The following is a 26,966-nucleotide window of genomic DNA, read 5'->3' as shown; positions in this document are numbered from 1 at the left end:
AGCTTCGGGGCTTACTTTATTGTTCCAACAAGCAGTGCTCGCTCAACAACTCAACTGGAAAAATCACAGTCCCAATGTCCCGGGGCTTACGCTTCGATCAAGTTCACCAACGCTTTCCAAACTCACACTCCGGGCGTCTCTCAGGTTCACTACGTTTTCCCTGATGGGACAAACAAAGCGCACACATGTAAATTTGCCGTGATCACACAGGTGAGAATCATCACGCGAGTCATGCCAGTTCACCCCGCCTTCTCTCCGTCCGCAGGTGACGCTCGACCACCCCCAAGTGGCGCATCAGGAAAGCGTTTGCCCTGAGATCGTCAGTGATGATGAGTTCAAGCCCGATGCTGCCACAGCTATGTTGGCCGGGAGTCCAAGACACACACACATGTAGTTAGATAGTGGACAGATCGAATAGTTAGATAATAGTTCAAAATTGTCCAGTGAGCGGGATAAATGGCAGTACAAAGGTCAAAGTTTACGAAATTAAACACAAATGTGTCTTTTCCTATTCACTGCGTCTGCTCTCCTGTATGAGAAATGCGTAGTTTTCAGGTGTCTCCTGTATCACTTTAGCAAGGAGTCATGAATTGTATATGCTATGACTAAACCGTAAACGTTGTCACATTAGTAAGCGGGCTTTAAATATCTCAATAGTTTCAACTCTTAATTCGCATTCAATTTTTATCTAATATATCCATCTAGATTTTGAGAAACTGGCAACCCTATTGATGCTGCTGAGTGTACAGAGTTTTGATTATATTGGGGAAATCGGATTGTTTTCTAAACGGCTCCGTTTTGATTCGTAGCAAGAGCTGCACCAAGATATGAGAAGTCCGAGCTGAGCTGAAATAGCTCAGGTATTTTCTAGCTGCAAACGAATTCAGGATTTTTTTTTTTTAACTTTCACGAATAAAGCATCACAGGTTACACACATCCAGTGACGTAAGATTCATTCTGAATTTATAAATCATCAGTTAGTAGCTCGCGTCTCTCACGCACCGCTACACACTTCAGGGAGCAAGAGATGCGGGTGGACATAGAGTGTACTGGTGTGTCCTTTGCACAATTAATCGAATATGGATAGCGATTACGATTTTGACTGCCCACGATTACATGAACATGATAGACTGAGATATTAATGTTTAAAGTTCATCCTCCACTCATAGAAAACTCCACGGCAGATCAAATCAAGTGCTTCCTAAACTTACAGCCAGTCACCATAGAGCAGTGCAGGGATGACGTCATTTTGTACGGCAAAACCTGGAAACGAGTTAGCATTTTAGCGTTCATGCTGTGAGCTTCGCTTCAGATTTCAGAGCACACTGCGAGCTCCAGCGCTTGCGCGAGGGGAAATCATGACACTAACAAGTTGCTAAATGGGACCAGACGTTGGGGACATTAAACGTCATCACACAGAACAGGAAAAAACTTTGCCGATAAACTGCTTCTGGTATGCCGTGCGCAGTTCCCAAAAAAAAAAAAAACATGGATGAAGATTCATCCACAGAATAAATCCGTATTATGGAAAATATTTTAAATCATGTTTGGAAAAGTTGTCGGAAGCTTGGTGACGTTGAAGTCAAGTGACCGTGGTGTCGTTTGTTTATAGCGTACGGTTAGCTGTTTATTTCTGCCAATTGTATTTAGGCTTCAAACTTCATAAAAGTTGTGTTGATTTGTGAAAATGATCTTGATGGACATAACATGTTAGTATTGTAAACTTTTGTTGATCACAGATTTTATTTTTTCCAATAATCCAAAAGCCTATGTGAAAACCCTGTTGGGTTTTTGTTGAGATAACCGGTGTGATGCTACCTTCTGTGTTCCGGTAAAAAATGATGTCATCCCTGCACCGCTCTATTGGGTGATTTGGCTGCGTCTCTCCACCTGTAAACACTGTGATTGCCTTTCTGCATAGGCCTGAATTGTTTTCATTTGGTTGCATATTTTCATTTGGTTGATGGCATTTTTATTTTTACTTATCCTATATTTTGGGTACTATTTTATTTATGTTTTGCTTCTACGAGATGATGCACTTTAAGGACCAGTCTAATTTGATGCAAAGATTTGTACATTAGCAGGAATGTAGCACAACATGGAGGTGAAAGCAGCGGTGTGTTTATTTAAATGTGAAAGTGCAATAAAAATATGTCGTCCCAAAAATCAATGAATAATCATGATAAATAATCGACATCACAATATTGATCAAAATAATTGGGATTATCATTTTGGCCATAATCATGCAGCCCTTCATTAGCGTGAGTGTTTCTTACTAATTACAGAGCAAGAAGTTGGTGTGTGTTTGTTGTGCACTATGGGCATTATGCAGCATGAGTATGACCGTGAATGCGGAGTGTGCAGACTGTGAACGTTATACCATGTGTGTCTTGTGTTACAGATCTGGTACTACACTAACGGGATATTTGAAGGCGCGGGATTTGACAAGAGCACAATTCCTTACGTCACCCTCAGCACGGGATTCATCGAGACACTGGCAGCTATCATTTCGGTGAGATTTATGTATCTATCTACCTGTTTGTCGGTTTGAATGGGCCCATTGTAATCCATGGGCAGGACTAAATGTGATGCTCATTCAGTGTGAAATGAAGATGTGAGCTGCATAAAACAAACACACACCGTGTGTGTGTGTGTGTGTGTGTGTGTATATATATATATATATATATATATATATATATATATATATATATATATATATATATATATATATTAGTATACACAGTATATACACCGAATACAGTGCTGACGAATATTCCGCTGTGCCGCGTTTAACTGAATTGGGTTATGGGTTTCTCATTTCCCATTTAAAGCTGTGGATTAAGCTGCTCGCTGTTGGAGAAATGAGCTGCCGGGGCTCGTTTAGCCTCTCAAATCCCTCATCACTCTGCTCAGATTTATGTGTTATATTACACACACACACACACACACACACACACACACACACACACTACACCCTGCAGCGGCAGACTGTAGACTGTTTACAGAAGGTGTTTACATTGAATTAAAAAGAAAATCTCAAAAGGATGTTATATGTTGTGAATGTTAGACAGACAGAATTACCATGAGACAGCTCCATAGAACGACAGACAGACATGTATATCGAAAGAACAGACAGACACAAAGATCAACAGACAGGCAGACAAGTATATCGACAGATGGACATGCAGATCGACAGACAGACGGACATGTTTCGAAAGAACAGACAGGCAGATCAATGAACAGACAGCTGGCTTGACAGATAGAAAAATAGGCAAACACTTAGACAGATTGATAGACAGACAGATATATAGAGTAGATCAACAGACAGACAGTTACCGTACATTGTTTGAGAGACAGACGGATACAGAAATCAACAGAGACCGATAGATCAACAGTCAGATAGACAGATATAGTGATTGACAGGCAGGCAGACAGATACACAGACAGTGTATCACTCTTTAATGCCCCTCAGGCTCACCAAGGAGGCGAGGTCAGGGGTCCATAAAGACAGACAGACAGACACACACACACACACACACACACACACACACACACTAGGTGATTTAAATGGATTTCCTCTCATGCATGCATCAAAGACCCAGAACATGTGGCCTTGTGAATTATTGAGGTCAGTTGGTTTGTCTGCCTGCCGATGTATCTGTCTGTCTTTCTGCCTGTCTGTCTGCCTCCTGTCTGTCTCTCTGCTGTAATGCAGTGACTGCCCAAGGTGCACATTACCACACTACATACTTCCGCTGTACTACATATTTACACTAGTGTACTCCATACCCATACCAGCACACACTTTCCCATCATGCCGAATGTTTAAAGTGCACATTACCACACTACATACCCCTGCACCTATAATTTCATACTAGCACACTCCGCATTCATACTAGCACACTCCACTTTCATACTAGCACACTCCACATTCATACTAGCACACTCCAGTCATTCATGCTAAAATGCTAACGTTCATACTAGCACACTCCATTCTTATCAAGTGTCACTTTCATATTAGCACACTCCGCATTCATACTAGCACACTCCACATTCATACTAGCACACTCCACATTCATACTAGCACACTCCACATTCATACTAGTACATTCCACTTTCATACTAGCACATTCCTCATTCATATTAGCACACTCCCCATTCATACTAGCACACCGCACATTCATACTAACACACTCAACATTCATACTAGCACACTCAACATTCATACTCGCACACCACATTCATATAGCTCACCCCACATTCTTATCAAGTGCCACTTTCATACTAGCACACCCCACATTCATACTAGCACACCCCACATCCTTGTCAAGTGCCACTTTCATACTAGCACACCCCACTTTCATACTAGCACACTCCACATTCATACTAGCACACTCCACTTTCATACTAGCACACTCCACTTTCATACTAGCACACTCCACATTCATACTAGCACACCCCACATTCATACTCGCACACTCAACATTCATACTAGCACACCCGACATTCTTATCAAGTGCCACTTTCATACTAGCACAGTCCACATTCATACAAGGACATCCAACATTCATACTAGCACACTCCGCATTCTTATCAAGTGCCACTTTAATACTAGCGCACTCCACATTCGTACTAGCACACCCTACATTCATTCTAGCACACTCCACTTTCATACTAGCACACTCCCCATTCATACTAGCACACTCCACTTTCATACTAGCACATGCCACATTCATACTAGCACATGCCACATTCATACTAGCACACCCCACATTCATACTAGCACATGCCACATTCATACTAGTTCACCCCACATTCATACTAGCACATTCATACTAGCACACTCCACTTTCATACTAGCACACTCCACATTCATACTAGCACACCCCACATTCATATTAGCACACTCCACTTTCATACTAGAACACCCCACATTCATACTAGCACACTCCACGTTCTTATCAAGTGCCACTTTATTACTAGCACATGACACATTCATACTAGCACACTCCACTTTCATACTAGCACACTCCACTTTCATACTAGCACATGCCACATTCATACTAGCACATTCACATTCATACTAGCACACTCCACATTCTTATCAAGTGTCACTTTCATACTGGCACATGCCACATTCATACTAGCTCACCCCACATTCATACTAGCACATTCCACTTTCATACTAGCACACTCCACATTCATACTAGCACACCCCACATTAATTCTAGCACACCCCACATTCATACTAGCACACTCCACATTCATACTAGCACACCCCACATTCATACTAGCACACCCCACATTCATTCTAGCACACCCCACATTCATACTAGCACACTCCACTTTCTTACTAACACACTCCACTTTCATACTAGCACACTCCACATTCATACTAGCACACTCTACGTCATTCATGCTAAGACACTAACGTTCATACTAACACACTCCATTCTTATCAAGTGCCACTTTCATACTAGCACACTTCACTTTCATACTTGCATACTCCACTTTCATTCTAGCACACTCCACATTCATACTAGCACACTCCACTTTCATAGTAGCATACTCCACATTCATACTAGCACATTCCACTTTCATAGTAGCACACTCCACATTCATACTAGCACACTCTACTTTCATAGTAGCACACTCCACTTTCATAGTAGCACACTCCACATTCATACTAGCACACTCCACATTCAAAGGACACTACACTTTTATATTATCACAGTCCACATCAATATTAGTACACTGCACATTGTTATCACAAGCCACATTCATACTGCTCATTCACCATAGCATAGCACACTGCACACTCATATTAATGTTCTGAATTCTAACATGCTAATGGTTCATGACTAACACATTATGGTTTCTACTGCCATCAGCTAATAAGACCTGAGATCATTCACGGTAACTTCATTTGAATGTTTGCTTGTTTGTTTTACATTTGAATCAACGCTCAACAAGGGTTCTCTTTCTCATTACACTTGTATCCAAGGATGCTTTGTGGCTCGCTTTAATCCTCTCCACTGTGATTTCCCTTGAGTGTGAACAACAAGCTCCTAAAATGCTTTCCTCCAAACAAAAATTCACTACAGTCTCCCAAAAGTAATTAACAACACACCAAGCAAAAACAAACAAACACACACACACACACACACACACACTGACTGTGGCCAGATAAGGATACTCAATGGGTTACTCAGCCTGCTGAGAGTATATGAGAAGTAACAATGCAAAAATCAGACATACAGACACACAACTCTGTGTGTGTGTGTGTGGGTGGGTGTGCTCCTCTTGGAAGGATGACAGCAAAGACCAACAGAGCATGAAAGGAGCACTGAAAGGAAGAGTGTGCCCCACACACATACACACATACACACACACATAATTCATTCATAAAGTGTTGCTTGCAGGTTCCATGTCACTGGAATAACTATTCGATATACTTTTACACACACACACACACACACACACACATATATATATATATATATATATATATATATATATATATATATATATATATATATATATATATATATATATGCACATATACCACAAGCTGCTAGAACAACTTTAATGCACCCTGACAAATTCTCCATGTCTCTGCAATTGTAATGGAGCTATGAACACTGTTCCTACAACAACAACCAAAATTCCTCAGATGGTGTTTTGATGACAGTTGTGGAGAGCGGCTTCTAACACCTCGCTCCAAAATCAGTAAAACTTTGAATTGATTTGTAGGACAAGCGGAGCCAAATCATGCTAGCACAATGCCTACAGCATAACAGAGAAACCAGTTTTTCCCATGTTAGGATTTGTGAATCTATATCCCGGGACGAGCCCCCAGGAAACCGTTAGGATTTGAAAGTAGAGAATCTCCAGGTTACGATTCTTAAGAAGAGAGAACGTGAAGATAAAAGAAAGACGGCGCCCTCGCCTCGCTGCACACTTCCCACACCAACGCCTTGTGAGAGTTTGCAAAATGACACACAGACTCACAAAGTTCAAATGGCAAGATTTCTCATTTATTCCAAGAAAGGCAGAGTATATATCACACAACAGAGACAATGGGTTAACTATTGATTGGCTAAGTGGAAGGGCATATTTGCATGAAACAGGAAGGTATGTAAGTGCACAAATGGTGAGATGCTTCATCTGTTCGCACTGGAGTCAACAAAGAAACAAAGAGAAAAAGGTGCCAACACAGGAACCAGAGAGAGAGGGGTGTTCACAGGGAGGGGAGAGTGTTCACAGTATACTAATCATCCTGTCTTAAAAAGAGAAACCAGATTTCATTATTGCGGTGGAATGTACACACAAATCTGTCATTACACCCATTTCTCTAGATTTATTCATTCATCTTTGGTATCCGTCTTCAGGGAGATTTGGACACTGCTTGACCAGACTTTTTGTGACGTCATTAACTGCGTTATGTACAACGCTGCATAACCATGTGCTCTGACTTACTGCCAAAGCAGTATGTTGTTCATTTCAACAAGAACAGAGCAACCATAGAACAAGCTAATTGGCGAGGACAAGGCAGCACAGCACGGCTGAACACGGTTTAACCCTTTGTAGCAGTACACTGGAGTTCCATTCTAACAGCAGAATGGAAATTGACTTATTTGTATATCAACATTTTCAATCATTAATAAACAAATGAGTTATTTTAGCACCGCAAGTCTGTTACAAGATTAGTCAGGATGCTGTTGGGTTTCTGTGTGTAGAGTATCGTGAGTCTGTGTTTAGCTGCCTGTGAGCAGGGTGATGGGAAAGGGGAGGGGTGTGAGCCCCCTGCTGGACAAACGATTCACACACCTTTGCAGTAACACTGGTACAGAGTTGGCTTGCTGCGCTAGTCGGTGTTACACGGTGTTCGGCCGCACACTAATTACAGCACCTGCCCGTCGTGGCACCGCCCCCACTGTCGCTTTGCTATTTATGGTAATAAAAATCATTTAGTTCGGTTAGAAAACGGACACTACAATTAAAAACTGAACGCGTCTGCTCAATTCAGCATGAGCCGAACGAGTCAGAGTCTCAGCACAGATCAGCATGAGTAAGACTTCATTTATCACGTGACGAGAGTGAGGGGAGCTGACTGACGATGATGGCGGAAGATTTGGTTTCAAAAGATCTATGTTTAATATAAGCGATTTGTCATTGTACTATTTTGTTGTTGTTGTGTTTTTCATTAAGAATAATAATGAACTCACCGTTCAAGCAATTGCAACCCCCGCATTGTCGCTAATTCAAAAGCAAAAGTAAAATGCTCAGGTCTGCACATGCATTCATTGCAATTTAAAAGTGAGGGGGAAATCCATCCGTTTTCTGTACTGCTTATCCTACACAGGGAGCCTATCCCAGGAGACTCGGGGCACAAGACAGAGGACACCCTGGACAGGGTGGCAAATCATCACAGGGCACAATCGCATACACATTCACACATTACAGCCTACACCGCATGTCTTTGGTCTTTGGACATGTCTTTAATTTGTCCCTGTATAGGGATCAGTTCAAATTTATTGAGTGTTGCTAAATCAAAGCATGACACGCATGAATCAGCTCGATGGACGAAGGTCACATACATGAAGACAGCCATTGCACTAGGCATTGCCAGTGAAAACACGTCTACTAGCAACCACCTTGAAACAGTTTGCAACATGAGGTGAAAAACTGTTGCCAGTGTGATCACAGTCATACTAAGAATAAAACTTTTTCAGGTTTAAATAACCCAGTCTACCATCCATACCAATATATTGTTACAACCCTATATCGGATTTTCTTAGTGATGAATACAAAAAAAGGTAATATTTTATATAACCTCTGATCACTGCTGTTTCTTCCTTTATCTTTGCTGCAGCACTGACAGCTGTCAATCAAATTACTATCACCATGGCGACAGATAGTCTTCACACACACACCATACAGTTGAGAGCATAATTCTCTTTGAAATCTTACTTTGAAATATAGAAGGAAACAAGGGCAGCTGGTAACAGACCGTTCCAAGGTATATTGTTGAAGTAGCACATTTTCTAGTTTGTTTATATACAGACAGGTCCATAAATATTTGGACATTTACAAAGTTATGGTTATTTTAGCTGAGGTGAAATTAAACAATATGTGCAGACTTTCAGCTTTAATTTAAGGGTATTTACAAAGGAACAAAAGTAAATGGACAATTGTGGGACAGTGGATTAGTGTCTAGCAGGTTTGCCTCACTCCTCTGGGGTTGGGGGTTCGAATCCTGCCTCCACACAGGGCTTGCCTGTTCTTCCCGTGCTTTGGGGGGTTTCCTCTATGTACTCTGGTTTCCTCCCACAGTCCAAAGACATGCATTGTAGACTGATTGGTATTTCCAGAATTGTTTGTAGTGTGACTGTGTGTGTGATTGCGCCCTGAGATGGGTTGGCTGTCCATGGTGTCCCCCACCTTGTCCCGAGTTCTCGGGGATAGGTTCCAGGCTCCCCTTTGACCCTGTGAAGGATAAGAGGTATAGAAAATCAATGGATGGAACTGCATCACTGTCTGCTAATGACAATATAAGTAAAAATGTTTGGTCTAAGTGATCATTGCTGATTTTTTGCAGCAAAATCCTTGGCTATATTATATTTGACTACGTCAAACCCTCAAGCTCATAGCAGAATGAAGAGTATAACTAGCTGGTTCAGAAGCTGGAACTAGGACCTAGAGGTCACATAGAGTAGTCAGATACTACAGTATGTTCACTTGTCACCTCTGTGGGGATGTCAACTAGTTGGGAGGTGGAACGGAGAGCAAGGCTGATGGTAATGAAAGACGGTAAAGATTCTGCAGTCGAATGCACATTGTCTATGCTGGGAAGCGTCTTTATTATTTTCTTTTCCTTTACTTAAACTGTCTTAGCGTAGTTATTTTTGTTTTCCATTGATGTGTGCGTTTGGTGCTATGGGTTGCACGGCACTGCCCAATCCCACTCAGCTAGTTTAGAGCCTGTCAGTTGATCCAGACTTGTTTTCAGACCTTACAGAGGCCAGATTTGAACAGGAAAGCTCAAGTTCCAGGTCATTATCAACCTGGAAAAACCTCCCAGAGGTTCTGTACAGGGAGCACCTGTCATCAAAGCCATGCTGATCATTGAGCTATAAGGAGGTCTCTGTGCTGCGCAGCGATTTCCACCAGTTGGTCCACACGAATCCATTTTAAGAATTGGTACCTCCTTAAATGATACAAAAATTTATTATTTTGCACATTTATTGCACCTATTAATCCATTTTTGTTGTTAACAGTATAGCCTCAGAATCTCATTTGTAGCTGTTAAATGAATTGCACTGCCCTTTTAAGATGACTAACCAGCTACTTAAATCCTGGTCAACTAGTAAACATAGAAACCCAGTAAACAAAGAACCCTACCACCATGACTCACTTCCATTGGTAGTCAGTAGTACATTTATTTGCTTTACATTTAGTCGGTCATCTCATCCACTGTGCGTCACCAACAGTCACTTCGCCCCCAGTTGGTGTAAATTGCCAACTCTCACTGAAAATAAATGCCTTCCGGCCACTTTGTCGTGTCACATCACTGCTGGTGGGAATGCAGGGTCAACTGAGATCATCACCACAGCGACATCCGTGGGCCATGTCCCAAACTAGATGCTGCTATAATGAATAGTATGTCAAAATAGACTAGGCTAATATAGATAGTACTTTGGCTATTTGGGATGCAGCCTATGGAAAACAAAACTAGAACACGTACTCTCTGTAGTCTTCTTTTTATACACACCACAACTGTTACACCTCAGACACACATGTTCTTTGTGTGCGCACTTTCTTGTTCCTGTTTGTGAATGTTGCTGTAGAAACCCCCCAGGGCCCGCTGTCACTCTGATGAAGCCATAAGGAGAGTCAGGTGACAAATCATATCAGAGTCTCTCTCTCTCTCTCTTTCTCTCTCTCTCTCTCTCTCACACACACACAAACACACATACCAGCTTGGTAGAGAGACAGAGCAAGAGAGAGAGACTGGATTAAAGAGGAAAACAGAGGATGAAACAGAGAGGGAGAGGGCAAGAAAGAGTGATGAAAAAGAAAAGAGATCAGATGACATGTCAGAACTCTGTGGCTGATTTGAATTGAGTGTTTCTATTTATGTGCACAAATGCACACACGCTGCCTCCAATTCCATACAGGCTATTATTAGACATCTTGCCTGTATATGTGTGTGTGTGTGTATATATGTGTATTCACTATATGTACTATACTATGTAGTTAAATGGTCTTACTCACTTATCTTTTTATCTGTGTCTCTTTATCCATCTATGGTAGTCATTGACTTGTTTATTGTGTATGTGTGTGTGTGTGTGTGTTTGTGTCTGTCTGTCTGTCTGTCTGTCTGTGTCTCAGGGTTTGGTGATTGAGCGTGTTGGACGGAAGCTGTTGCTGATATTTGGCTTCTCAGCGATGGCCGTGTGTTACAGCCTCCTCACCGTCTTCTTGAACTTCCAGGTCAGGAGGTTACAGATTAGAGGTCATGACGCCTCTGCACTAAGGTCATGGCTGCAGTGTGATGGTAGTATAATCTAGATATATAAAGGACCAATTGGCATTCAGTACACACACAAATATTGAGGTGTAATGAGTTCTTTGGGGAATAAAACAAAAGGTCACTTTTCCATTTTTCTAGTGTTTAACCCTTAAAGCGTTCAGTAAAGCAGCACTTTTTGTTAGTAAACCTCTATCTGAAACACAGCCAGTGAGAAATTCATGAGGAGCAAAATGTTGTCATCCTGTCCCTTTACACTTACACACACACACACACACACACACACGCACACACATATACACACACACAGTATCTCACAAAAGTGAGTACACCACTCACATTTTTGTAAATATTTGATTATATCTTTTCATGTGACAACACTGAAGAAATGACACTTTGCTACAATGTAAAGTAGTGAGTGTACAGTTTGTGTAACAGTGTAAATTTGCTGTCCCCTCAAAATAACTCAACACACAGCCATTAATGTCTAAACCGCTGGCAACAAAAGTGAGTACACCCCTAACTGAAAATGTCCAAATTGGGCCCAAAGTGTCAATATTTTGTGTGGCCACCATTATTTTCCAGCACTGCCTTAACACTCTTGGGCATGGAGTTCACCAGAGCTTCACAGGTTGGCACTGGAGTCCTCTTCCAATCCTCCATGATGACGTCATGAGCTGGTGGATGTTAGAGACCTTGTGCTCCTCCACCTTCCGTTTGAGGATGCCCCACAGATGCTCAATAGGGTTTAGGTCTGGAGACATGCTTGGCCAGTCCATCACCTTCACCCTCAGCTTCTTTAGTGTTTTTGGGGTCGTTATCATGCTGGAATACTGCCCTGCGGCCCAGTCTCCGAAGGGGGGGGATCATCCTCTGCTTCAGTATGTCACAGTACATGTTGGCATTCATGGTTCCCTCAATGAACTGCAGCTCCCCAGTGCCGACAGCACTCATGCAGCCCCGACCATGACACTCCCACCACCATGCTTGACTGTAGGCAAGACACACTTGTCTTTGTACTCCTCACCTGGTTGCCGCAACACACACTTGACACCATCTGAACCAAATAAATTTATCTTGGTCTCATCAGACCACAGGACATGGTTCCAGTAATCCATGTCCTTAGTCTGCTTGTCTTCAGCAAACTGTTTGCGGGCTTTCTTGTGCATCATCTTTAGAAGAGGCTTCCTTCTGGGACGACAGCCATACAGACCAATTTGATGCAGTGTGCGGCATATGGTCTGAGCACTGCCAGGCTGACCCCCCACCCCTTCAACCTCTGCAGCAATGCTGGCAACACTCATACGTCTATTTCCCAAACACAACCTCTGGATATGACGCTGAGCATGTGCACTCAACTTCTTTGGTCGACCATGGCGAGGCCTGTCCTGAGTGGAACCTGTCCTGTTAAACCACTGTATGGTCTTGGCCACTGTGCTGCAGCTCAGTGTCAGGGTCTTGGCAATCTTCTTATAGCCTAGGCCACCTTTATGTAGAGCAACAATTCTTTTTTTCAGATCCTCAGTGAGTTCTTTGCCATGAGGTGCCATGTTGAACTTCCAGTGACCAGTATGAGGGAGTGTGAGAGCGATGACACCAAATTTAACACACCTGCTCCCCATTCACACCTGAGACCTTGTAACACTAACAAGTCACATGACACCGGGGAGGGAAAATGGCTAATTGGGCCCAATTTGGACATTTTCACTTATCGGTGTACTCACTTTTGTTGCCAGTGGTTTAGACATTAATGGCTGTGTGTTGAGTTATTTCGAGGGGACAGCAAATTTACACTGTTACACAAGCTGTACACTCACTACTTTACATTGTAGCAAAGTGTCATTTCTTCAGTGTTGTCACATGAAAAGATATTATCAAATATTTACAAAAGTGTGAGGGGTGTACTCACATATTATATATATATTTGCAGTATAATAAAAGAGAGGCCTTTTTGACATCCATGTTGCCCAGTTTCCTAGCAACAGTAACAACTTTCCACTTGAATGGCTAGCATTTTGTATGTCAGATGTCCAAAGCATGTGGCAAGTTTGATTTGAGCACACCATAAACCATGAGAAATGCAGTGCTGAGTCTGGCTAATCACCTTTCAGATGTAAATTCCATTAACCTGCAATTATACACTCCAAACACACAAACTAGCATTATAGTAAACAGGGGAGCGCATCTATGTACCCAGGGTCCTATGTTCCCCAGATTTATATGGCACATAATGAACACATTTGAAGCTGGAGTTAGGCTTCAGCATAAATGAGAGCTGGGACATGTTCATACTTTTAGAACCGTTTACTGTGTTTTTTAGGCTACAGTATGTCATTTCTTCAGTTTAGTGTATACATTTCACTATTGTTCATGCATGGAGTTGAAATACATCAATGTAGACTAAAGGCTGTTTTTAGAGCAGCAAAAATGAGGGTACAGCATGTGCAACCAAGTTAATTTTCCAAGTTCATAATTTTCATACAATGTGCATGAAGCATGGATTTGAACCAAATTTGTAGAATTTGTTTGTTGTTATTCATTTAAATTCAGTTTAGTTTTATTTGTATAGCACTTTTAACAATGGACATTGCCCCAAAACAGCTTTACAGAAGGATATAATATATAGATAGATATAGATATAGATTTTGAATGTATGAATGTATCCCTAATGAGAAAACCAGAGGCGACAGTGGCAAGGAAAAACTCCCTGAGACGACATGAGGAAGAAACCTTGAGAGGAACCAGACTCAGAAGGGTACCCATCCTCAACTGTGTGACACTGGATAGTATGATTATAAATAATTCCCTTCTATAACTGTGTACTGCATTGTCAAGTAGTGCAATTGTGTAACCAGGGAATTGAGTACAGTTGTAAATGTGTAATTGGTGTTTAAAGTTAAAAGGTAATAAAGTTAATAGGGCCGTGGGAAAATGAGTCCTGACTATGTAAAACCTTTGGAAAAGTTTACTTAATGTGTGTTAGAGTATTGAACTGGGGAACATAGGACCCTGGGAACACAGTAAGGTCCTGGTAAAGAGGCTAAAACACAAGCTAGCATTATTTTAAACAGACTAAAACAGCAACTTGCATTACTGTAAATGAGCTAAAACACAAACTAGCATTGTTTTATACAGAGTAAAACACAAACTAACATGATTTTAAACGGATTAAACCACAAACTAGCATGATCTTAAACAGGTGAAACTAACATTACTGTAAATGAGCTAATGAGCTAAAACACAAACTAGCATTAATAGTAAACAGGTCAAAACACTTTTTGGAGCAGCACATGGTGTAAAAAAAAAAAAATATATATATATATATATATATATATATATATATATATATATATATATATATATATATATATATATATATATACACATACATATTTGGAGACCTATGAAGGCAATAAAGCTAAGGAGATTTTCAAAAACCTTTCTAGAATGAAACTTTCTTTTTGGTGCTCAATTAAAAAGTCCATTTGAAACACATCACTTGCATCTTCTTTGGTTAAAGATACACGCAAAACGTGCATCCTTGTTGGTACCACCCCAGCAACAAGGAAAAGTACAGTTTGGTACATTTATTTCTTGAAGTATAGAAAAAGCAGGATGATGGTGTTGTGCCGTGTATGTAGCCATTCTATTTCTTAATTCACATTTCTAAACTGGGAAAAAATTTACCAGAACAAAAAAAAAAATATTGAAAACTGTGTGACATCTGTATGGGACAGAGCAGTTAGTTTTGTGAAAATTTTACATGACAAGACACCATTCTTTTATGGATGTTGTTCATTGTGGAGATTTATTGAGACAGAAGAGGATTTGCTGGCCAAATAAATCAGCATGCTGCAGTGTTTGCAAAAGATATGAAATATCTTTGGGTGGGGGACCAAAAGTTATGTTCAAAAGTATAATTATTTAATATTTATATACCAAAAGTATATTTAGAGATATAAATAAATGCAAATGCATTATTTGGATTGAACAGATAAAATGTTCTAAAGGGATACAAATGCAGGTATGAGTAGGAGGAGCACTATTTGTTTTTGTTTTTTCTACTATTTGCACATCTCTAGTTGATTTTAATTATTAACTCGAGTGATGTAGCTGAGGATAAGGTACTTTCAGCTGAGGCGGACTGCACACACCATCACATGCCTCTGGGATTTTTCTTTACAAATATACAGTGTATCTGGAAAGTATTCACAGCGCTTCACTTTTCCCACATTTTGTTATGTTACAGCCTTATTCCAAAATGGATTAAATTCATTATTTTCCTCAAAATTCTACAAACAATACCCCATAATGACAATGTGAAAGAAGTTTGTTTGAAATATTTGCAAATTTATTTAAAATAAAAACCAAAAAAAAAGCACATGTACATAAGTATTCACAGCCTTTGCTCAATACTTTGTTGAAGCACCTTTGGCACCAATTACAGCCTCAAGTCTTTTTGAGTATGATGCTACAAGCTTGGCACACCTATTTTTGGGCAGTTTCTCCCGTTCTTCTTTGCAGGACCCCTCAAGCTCCATCAGGTTGGATGGGGAGCATCGGTGCACAGCCATTTTCAGATGTCTCCAGAGGTGTTCAATCGGATTCAAGTCTGGGCTCTGGCTTGGCCACTCAAGGACATTCACAGAGTTGTCCTGTAGCCACTCCTTTGTTATCTTGGCTGTGTGCTTAGGGTCGTTGTCCTGTTGGAAGATGAACCTTGGCCCCAGTCTGAGGTCCAGAGCACTCTGGAGCAGGTTTTCATCAAGGATGTTTCTGTACATTGCTGCATTCATCTTTCCCTCGATCCTGACTAGTCTCCCAGTTCCTGCCGCTGAAAAACATCCCCACAGCATGATGCTGCCACCACCATGCTTCACTGTAGGGATGGTATTGGCCAGGTGATGAGTGGTGCCTGGTTTCCTCCAGACATGACGCTTGCCATTCAGGCCAAAGAGTTCAATCTTTGTTCAATCTTTGGTCTGACAGTCCTTCAGGTGCCTTTTGGCAAACTCCAGGCGGGCTGTCATGTGCCTTTTACTGAGGAGTGGCTTCCATCTGGCTACTATACCATACGGGCTTGATTGGTGGAGTGCTACAGAGATGGTTGTTCTTCTGGAAGGTTCTCCTCTCTCCACAGAGACACACTGGAGCTCTGTCAGAGTGACCATCGGGTTTTTGGTCACCTCCCTGACTAAGGCCCTTCTCCCCCCATCGCTCAGTTTGGCCGGGCGGCCAGCTCTAGGAAGAGTCCTGCTGGTTCCAGACTTCTTCCATATACGGATGATGGAGGCCACTGTGCTCATTGGGACCTTCAATGCTGCAGAAATGTTTCTGTACCCTTCCCCAGATCTGTGCCTCGATACAATCCTGTCTCGGAGGTCTACAGACAATTCCTTGGACTTCATGGCTTGGTTTGTGCTCTGACATGCATTGTTAACTGTGGGACCTTATATAGACAGGTGTGTGCCTTTCCAAATCATGTCCAATCAACTGAATTTACCACAGGTGGACTCCAATCAAGTTGTAGAAACATGTCAAGGATTATCAGTGGAAACAGGATGCACCTGAGCTCAATTTTGAGTGTCATGGCAAAGGCTGTGAATACTTATAAAAAGTGAAGCGCTGTGAAAACTTTCCGGATGCACTGTATACACTCGTCTTAGTCTCTTGCACCTGAATCAGCTTGACTGTAATGAGGTCTGCTGCTTGCTTCTCTCTCTCTCTCTCTCTCTCTCTCTCTCTCTCTCTCTCTCACTCTCAACATTTATCTAGACATTCATTTCCTTTTTTTTGTGATTAACTTCTGTGTTAAATCATAAAGCTTAGACTCCTACAATGCTCAGTACAGGACACATGACACATCCAAAATACTTTAAAGGTTATTCCTGCTAGTAATATTTTTCAAAAGATTTGTCATTTAGGCTATAAACTGCAAACACAGAGCGTGGGTGCAAGCTGAAATCATACATCTCAACCATGATGTAGTTCTAGGTGAAACTCTAAATCTAAATAAGTTATTGTAAGAAAACTATGGCTCAGACACAAGAATAAAAACAGCTGCGAGATCTAGAGAGTTACTGATAGAATTGTTGTGCTGATTTATTTATTTCCAGCTACAGTGGAGAGAGAGAGAGAGACGCTCCTCGAACTCCTCACACAGTTGCTATAAGCCAGATATTATTGCAAAAGGATATTGATATCGATTTGAATTTTCTTTATCTGTCTTTATCTATATTTTACCACTTGAAAATGTTGTGCCTGATTCCATTAAAGCAGATTATTGCAATTGATTGAATGCTGGAGCAGGGCCTGTTATCTGCCGAAGCAGTGTGAACTAGTAAAGGAAAATAGCATCAGTCCAATAGCTCGATCCATATTGCTGTTTTATGAGCAACTTTACTGTATTCTCGAGCAACATGACAATGACCAACCATCACCATCACACACTTTCAGTTAGATTTGAGTCTGGGCTTTGACTCGGCCATTCCAAAACACAAACCTTCTTGTTTTGAAGCCATTCCTTTGCCGTTTCTGCCCTGCGCTTTGGGGCATTGTCCATTGTTTGGGTCATTTTTTGGCACAAAGTTCTGGCTGACTGGAACAGTCTGACTCTCCTCAAGAATTTGCATGTATTTGGTGCTATCCATGTTGCCCTTGATGCCACCAAGGTTTGCAGTTCCTCCTGCTGAAAAGTAACCCCAGAGCATGATGCTATCGCCACCTATCATCCTACCTTGATGGTAGGAATGGTGTTATCAGGTTGTCGAGCTGTTAACTAGTGAGGGAAAATAGCATCAGTTCAACAGATCGGTCCATATTGCTGATTTATGAGCAACTTTCTGTATTCTAGAAGATTGTCCTCTATGATGGTGATGGTTGGTCATGGTCATATTGCTCTCTTGCCATAAGGTGCACAGAAAATGAGTGCATGCAAATTCAGAAAATTCTGATGCTGAAAATTCATACAGGCTGACTGCCAGTACAGCATAGTTTCCCAGCTTCTTTTCAAATGGAAATTACTAGCTTGCAAACAGTTTCATTAAGAAACGTCCAAACATTAACTGTAAAGGCAGACACCAGTTTTACCAGTTTGTAACTGCTTCTCTGCTATCTCATGCCACAGCCAACATGGAAGGAAATATACTTGGGGCAGTCGTCAGTATATCTGAGCACAGCACCAAAGTTTCCCCTATTTATGCGAAAAACTGCACTATAGCTCCAATGTCCATATTTTCTGTCCATTCTCTTGTTACGTATGGTGTGGGAAAAGGCAAGGAAGTTGAAGTATGGATTTAAATGTTTGACAAGTACTTTTTTTTTTACAAATGCAAAACTTGTATTGTAACTGCAGGCTTGTGGCAACATTATACAAATATAGTCCTCTCTTATTTCCCTTATGTCTCTTTCTCTTCAGGACAGTTATTCATGGATGCCATATATGAGTTTCATCTCCATATTGGCCCTGATTGCTTCTTTTTGCTCTGGCCCAGGTATCTACACACACACATACATGCAAAATGTATAACTTTTGGTGCAAAATTCATATCTGAGCTGGAATATTTTGTGTGAATTCATTTGGGGCTGGTGATTTGGAATACAACCAGTCAGGCATTTAAAGAAGTGTTGTTGTGTTCAGTAATGCAGCACTTGCAGATGTTCCATCTCGATTTGGAACACAGAGCCTCAAATATCAATTCCACTTTCATTCGTCTTGTATTTGGTCTAACTGTTCCTTTAAAGATTTGCAGTGGAGACCTGAGGCAGGAGCAGCTCCCTGTGGGGGCTAAATGGGGTATTAAATTGCCTGCTAAATGGCTTAGCGCTTCGATTGTCAACTCTTCTGTAAGCTTGATGCTAATGTGTAATAGAATCTTCCTTCAGTTGTATTTATAAAACCATACACAGGTTTTCCGTAATTAAACTTTTCTTCGGATTTTGTTTTGTCTTAACTCATGGGAACAAGAGCACTGTCTAAATCACAAAGGCACTTAGTGGAAATTGGATTTAAGAGAAAATGTTTGGTTGGCTGAGTGCTGAGCAGTTTGTGTGAAACCCCAGTCATCTGTGTGTCCTAGATAACGATGTAAACAAGTGTTTAATCACGGTAATTCATAAAATGTAGCAATACTGCAAAAATCATCATAGAAGAAACAATGTGATAGTAATTAGACAAATTCCAGTGGTCAACCTAATATAAATCCAAGATTTGTGATGTTGCTAAATAAGCTCTAAAGGGTTTTAGTGTGCGCATGCAGAAGCTGCGGCAGCATGAGCAGCATACTCAATTTTACGTCTGGGCTTTGACTCAGCCATTATAAAACGCAAACCTCCTTGTTTTCAAGCCATTCATATGCAGTGTTTGCCCTTCGCTTAGGGTCATTGTCCTGTTGGGACATATGGCTGACTGGAACAGTCTGACTCTCCTCAAGAATTTGCATGAATTTGGCTCCACTTATGTTCGCCCTTAGTGGCAACAATATTTCCAGTTTCTCCTGCTGAAAACTAAGACCAGAGCATGATGCTACTGCCACCATTCTTGATGGTACGAATGGTGTTACTTGTTGAGTTGCATTTTGCCTGTGTCAAGCATTACACTTTGCTTTTAGACCAAATGTCATAAAATTTTTTCCCAGAAGCTCTCAGTTTTTGTCACATGCCTTTTAGCAACCTACAGGTGTACCTTTATGTTAGCCTTTCTCAGAAGTGGCTCCCCTGTGGCCACTCAACCATAGAGGCTGGATCTGTGAAGAGCTGATCATATTGTTTATGTCTGCATTGGTCCTTTTATTTTGGCCAGTGAGCTCTGTAACTGCTTCAGTGTCAAAGCTGGCCTCTTGGACACTTCAGACAATTGCCCTTATTGCCCCTGCACTCAATTTGGAAGACGGCCTGATCTGACTGGTGTCTGGGTTGTGCCATGTTTTTTTTCAATTTGTTATAATAAATTTCACAGTGCTCCTAGGAAAGTTGCTGATCTTTTTATATCCGTCTCTATCTTTGTAACAACATAATCTCAAAGGGCAGTTCCTTGGTCCTCATGACAGCAGGACTAATCTAATCTTCCACTGTAGCTGTGAGACCTCCCAAAGTCAGTGATATTTATTGGACAAGCATACATGTGAACACAGTTGGATTTGAAATGAACATACAGTGGTGCTTGAACGCTTTCTATATATCTGCATAAATATGACCTAAAACATCATCAGATTTTCACACACGTCCTAAAAATAGACAAAGAGAACCCAGTTAAACAAATGAGAGAAAACATTTTATACTTGGTCATTTATTTATTGAGGAAAATGATCCAGTTTACATATCTGTGAGTGGCAAAAAAAGAGTCAGGTGATTTCTGTCAATGGTATAACAATCAGGTGCGTGTGAGCGCCCTGTTTTATTTAAAGAACAGGGCTCTTTCAAATTCTGATATACGCAACACATGTTTGTGGAAGTGTATCATGGCACAAACAAAGGAGGACCTCAGAAAAAGAGTTGTTGATGCTCATCAGGCTGGAAAAGGTTACTAAAATATCTCTAAAGAGTTTGTATTCCACCAATCCACAGTCAGATAGATTGTGTACAAATGGATGAAATTCAAGACCATTGTTACCTTCCCCAGGAGTGATCAACCAACAAAGATCACTCCAAGAGCAAGATGTGTAATAGTCTGCAAGGTCATAAAGGAACACAGGGTAACTTCTAATCAACTAAAGGCCTCTCTCACATTGGCTAATGTTCATGAGCCCACCATCAGGAGAACACTGAACAACAATGGTGTGCATGGCAGGGTTGCAAGGAGAAATCCACTGCTCTCCAAAAAGAACATTGCTGCCCATCTGCACTTCGCTAAAGATGATGTGGACAAGCCAGAAGGCTACTAAGACCAAAAATAGAAATTTACAATAAGAATATAATTTAAATAAGAAGCGTTGTGTTTGGAGAAAGGAAAACAGTGCATTCCAGCATAAGAACCTTATCCCATCTGTGAAACATGCTGGTGGTAGTATCATGGTTTGAGCCTGTTGTGCTACATTTGGTCCAGGACAGCTTGAATCTGAGGAGAAAGTGGGTCATGCAGCAAGACAATGACCCTAAGCACACAAGTCAACTTTTAGGACTTGTGTGAAAATCTGCTGATGTTTTAGGCCTTATTTATACTAAAATATAAACAGTTCTGAAGGGTTTGCAAACTTTCAAGTGCCACTGTAGGTATACCTTGTTTAAAATATTTGGTGTGAGTGCTCAAGAAAATTAAATACAAGTCCGAATTTAGACTGTAAAAAGAAATAGGGGTGAATATGTATAAAATTTTAGATAGTACCAGTTTTTAGATAAAAAAAAAACAACTATGCAGACATATCAATAATGTACTGAAAATCTTATTGTTATATACTTAAATTTGATCAATTTAAAAGAGCTAAAAGAGAAGTAATCACAACTTTCTGGAGGCACTGTATATCCTGCCATTTTACTAATGATAAAGGTGTATAGATGCTCCCTGGCCAATTTTAGCAATTTATTTGGGATTAAAAACATACTCTCCAATGTATTGTTCTATAATAGAGTATTTAATATGGTTTCAAATTACATTTTAGGGCTACTTAAAGTGTACTTGAAGCACTATTGCCGACAAAATAGTATCTGTGTTCAACCTTATTGTGTGCTTCAGCATGTAGCTCTTAAACACAGCTGTTTTTCCAGTGCTAAACTACTCTAATTAAAGCATGCATGGAAAAAGCCATAGTGCAGACCAAGTAGGTTACCTGTGAGTGGGCACTTCTGCAGTGCTTTCAGGTTGTAGGTAATTGCCCATGTTTCAACCTAATTAACTTAAATTAGCCACTAGACTGAAGAGGTAATTATGCAACTTATGCACAAAACTGCTTCCACAAAAATCAGTTACACATAATATATACATATAGCTGCAATCAATATTATTCAATCCCCAATGCAAACCAGGTTTATTGTCAAAATGTACAGACTTTCAGCTGTTTGCAATGAACAAATCAAACAAAAGCAATTGAAATAGTTCAATACAACGAATGCTTCAAGTGATTTCCCCAAATTCAACTGAAAATGCAACTTATAATGACTTCTCCAGTCTCAAAATTATTCAACCCCCTGAATAGAATCCCTATAATAGGGCTTCATTAGTTGCACCAGGTGTGCTTGAGCTGAAACACATGAAATACCTGAACTAGCTAGGGGAAGAAAATACATGAAATACCTGGACAGGGCAGAAAAAGGAAGCTATCAACGGCTGCAAGCAGATTTCTGAGAAGGCAGGTTGTGAAAAACCCTCGAGTGACTGCAAAAGACCTGCAGCAAGACTTGGTGGCAACAGGCACTGAGGTTTCAGTGAGCACAGTAAGACGCATACTGAACGCAGAAGGTTTCCATACAAGTACTGCAAGACATACACCACTACTGACCCAAAAGCACAAGAAAAGTCGGCTCAAAATCATATAAATAAGCCACAGAAGTTTTGGGATTCTGTTCTGTGGAGCAGTGAAACAAAACTGGAACTTTTCCGCACGATGGATCAGCGGCATGTCTGGAGGAAGAAGAATGAAGAAAGAACACTCTGTCCACAGTCAAGCATGGTGGTGGCTCGGTGATGCTCTGGAGCTGCTTTGCATCCTCTGGCACTGGAAACCTGCAGTGTGTGGAAGGCAAGATGGATTCATTGAAATATCATAAAGTCTTAGGAGAAAACTTCATGCTGCCTGTGAGGAAGCTGAAGCTTGGACTTCAATTGAACTTCCAACAGGACAGTGATCCAAAGCATACCTCAAGTGAGTCAGAAGAATAGTCAGAAGAGTAGCCCAAGAGTCAAGGACTACTCAGAAAGAGCTCCAGAAACACTTGGAGGCAACAGGTACCATCGTCATAGAGAAAACAATAGGCAATGCACTCCACTGCTCACACTCACCCCGCAAGATTCCATAACTAAAGTAAAGGCATGTCAAAGCTCGTTTAAAGTTTGCTACAACTCATTTGGACAAGCCTATGAAATACTGGGAGAGTGTAGTCTGGTCAGACGAGAGCATAATTGAACTTTTTGGCTGTCATGCTACACACCATGTTTGGAGAAGAAATGGCACTGCACATCACCCTTAAAACTCTATACCAACAGTGAAGTTTGGAGGTGGAAGCATCATGGTGTGGGGCTGTTTTTCATCACATGGTTCTGGCAGACTTCATATAATTGAAGGAATGATGAATGAAGCCCTTTACCGGGAGATTCTTGAGAAGAATCTGCTGCCATCCACCAGGATGATGAAGATGAGACGTGGCTGGACCTTCCAGCAGGACAATGATCCAAAGCATACAGCAAGAGAAACTCTCAATTGCTTTCAGAGAAAAAAAAATCAAGGTGCTAGAATGGCCCAATCACCTGAGTTGAATCCAACTGAACAAGATTTAAAGACAATATGTTTAGAAGAATGGGCCAAAATCACACCTGAATCTTTATGCTGTTATTACAAACAAAGGCTAAACAAAGTATTAAATACATTTCAGTTAGCCTGTTCAACACATTTTTCCTGTGTCATTCCACTTTATTACACATAACTATATTTATGAACTTTAATGTTTGGATTTCTTTATATGTGTTGGATTTGAGTTAATACGAAAGTCTGGTGAAAATGTCATGTGAATAACCTCATTGGAAATATATTTACTGAAAAAAATGGTGACGCATTCAATACTTATTTCCCCCACTGTAACTGTTTTCTAAATTTCTAAACTTTACAGTCTCAGTTGACCGTTTGTTAAGTGCTGCCCACTTGGTTACTCTTGCTGCGTTTGATCAGCTTTTGAGCCCAGCATATCAGCTATGTGATTTTCAATGAAAAATATATAATACTTCCCACATGAAATGGTTAGTGATTTTTTTTTGTAATAGTACATTCAAGTATTTTAGAGAGGAGTAGACAAAATTGTCTCCGATATGTATTTGAAAGCTACATCCATAACTTCACTATCTCTTGGCAGTGTAATAATGTTAAAAGGCTAAAGAATAAAGATGAACCCTGCAGATCTTAAAAAGCCAGCAGACTCATCAACTAGTGATCCATATAGCTAACATGGAAATGGAACAGTATTAATTCAAGGAAGTGTGATTATATGCTTTTTAAACATTACTTTTAACCCTCTAATGTCTATGGAATAAACTAGGAAATTTTGGTCTGGTCTGACAGCTGTGTAAATTTTAGCAACTGCGCAAACACATATTCCAAAATGTTATATAGTTGTGTATGTTTAGATGTTTTTAGCACAAACCATATTACAATAATAATATTATATTATGCAGGCCAGGTTTATCATCACTTTGCTTAGTGCTGAAATTTGTGATATGTGCACAAATATTGTTAAAAAAACACATTTTCATATGGGGTAAATTGTTTTGATTATGGATAGAGAATATTTGGTAAGATCATACTGTGTGTAGGAGTTAGGGGATTAGCATAGGAGAGTGTATCATTTGTTAAAGCGTGCTAGTCGATAGTATCCAAAAAAGATCTACTGAAGCAGGAAGGTGAGTAATTATGCGAATAAGTATAGGATGGAAAGCTGATTTTACTCTGGGGAGTCCGTAGACAACAACAAAAAAGATACCAATGTTGCAACCTGAACATATCATGTCACCATATATTTTGTGTCCTCTGTCTCACGGCCCCCTTTCCCCTTTGTGCCAAACTGGGTTGCCAGAAAAAGATGTATGCAGGTAGGAGAGGCTGTTCATCTTTCTTATACTGTGTTCTCAATTGGGGTTTGTCCCAGAAAGCAAAATTGTGAAATGCCAGAAATCACCTGCTGATGTAGAGTGATCTATTTTGGCCATCCACTTTGGACTGGCCTCTCAGTGAGACAGTACTCAAAGTTTTCCATGGCCTACTTGATTGGCCAGGGCTCTATCTCTACTGCAGCATAATTTCACTCTTTAGGCAAGAGTTTAGTGCTAATGGATCTTTACATTTACTCATTTGGCAGCGTGTGGTCTGAACTGCTGAGAAAAGAAATTCACCCCACCTTGTTCCTGATGCATCTACATCTGCAACATGAATGGTCTGAATTAACAAGAACTGTGTCTGATCTCAGGGCCTCTTTCATTTGAGAGAAGGCAGTTTCAGAATCTAAGTTGTACTTTATTTTCCATGGTTTTACTCTTCCTTGTGAGATCTGTCAATGTTCTGGTAGCTCTGGTACTTCAGCCATGACATTTTCTTGGATTTGCAAATTGCCTAGCTCTCCAAGTGGATCATGACACCATCCAGTTTACTGTGGTGTAGCAGTGGTGTGGTCTTGTATTGGCATGAGTGCAATTCAAGTAGTTTTGGGGTGGAATTCTCAGTGCAGTGGCACCTGCCAAGTACCCCTATGTAAAGTTGTTCAGTTGCAAGGATGTGACAGGTGTCCCCATGTAGATATGCAACTAGGATAGTCCCCATGGCCCAAACAGGGGGCTGGCAGCAACGATTGAAGAAACAGATTGACTGCATCCACCAGATCTCAAACAATGTTTCCCTTAAAGACTACTAGAATAACCTCTAGCTGTCAACTACCTCCATGCACACTTCATTCCCCCAGCTGTGGTCATCCTCTTATGCCCCAGGTCAGCGGGCATTAGCTTGTTCTGTGGGCTGGGTGCAGTGGCATGGTATACTGGCTGAGTGGCACTCTCACATCATTGCTGATCCCATGAGCTGGGTGTTCCCTCTGGGACCAGAGAGCAGTGGCTGTTTTGAGCTGGCTCTAGCCCATGAAGATTATGGCTTTTGTGTGTTTTTCAGGTCAGCAACACTTGCTTGCTGGCTCCCTATGACCTTAGTATTGCATAGGAGAAGGCACTGAGGAAATAATCCACAGTCACCCTCTCTACATCATTCTTGACAACTGGGCCTGTGCAGCCTCCGGCAGATCCTTTATTTCCTCCTAACTCACCAGAGATCTCATGTTAATGAATTCAAACATACTTGCAGCTTGTGAGTGGCTGACTGTTGTTGGAAAGATGCCTCAAGCAGGTGTTGAGTCAGCGCTATACACAGGCTACATATAAGAGAGAGAAAACAAGAAGTAATGATTGTTAGGTCACTGCATTAAATCACACCATGCAGGCAGTTTAAGCCCTTGATGAGTATTTTTATTTTAATAAAGATCAGAGGTCCAGCTTGAGACATTATGAATTTTTTTCATGGTGCTCAGAATGTTTTTTTTTTCTTTATGATTTGTTTCGAGGGCTCTCAGAGGAGATTAGATTTGAGGTGATTAGATTTGAAAGAAGATATGAACATTAGTATTAGTTTTAGAGGATTTCAGGATGATTGAGCTGACCGCTCGTAATGTTTTAAAATTGTACAATTAAAATTAAACAGTTGATTTGTGTTCGTCAAATTGGGTGATGTTTAGCCAAATATATACAAATGTAGAT

At 40.7% G+C, this 26,966-nt stretch overlaps 1 protein-coding gene across 1 annotated transcript in view; it reads left to right on the top strand.

Moving 5' to 3' along the window:
• Positions 1–26,966, top strand: part of slc2a9l2 (solute carrier family 2 member 9, like 2) — a 131,960-nt gene that overhangs the window by 81,533 nt on the left and 23,461 nt on the right. Inside the window, 3 exon segments of the mRNA XM_053649635.1 lie at positions 2,402–2,512; positions 11,395–11,496; positions 18,951–19,026. Of these exon segments, the coding sequence (XP_053505610.1) occupies positions 2,402–2,512; positions 11,395–11,496; positions 18,951–19,026 (289 nt within the window).

The sequence above is a fragment of the Ictalurus furcatus genome, chromosome 2, assembly GCF_023375685.1.
Source record: "Ictalurus furcatus strain D&B chromosome 2, Billie_1.0, whole genome shotgun sequence".
NCBI classification, from domain to species: domain Eukaryota; kingdom Metazoa; phylum Chordata; class Actinopteri; order Siluriformes; family Ictaluridae; genus Ictalurus; species Ictalurus furcatus.
This window is presented reverse-complemented; position numbering and strand designations above follow the sequence as displayed.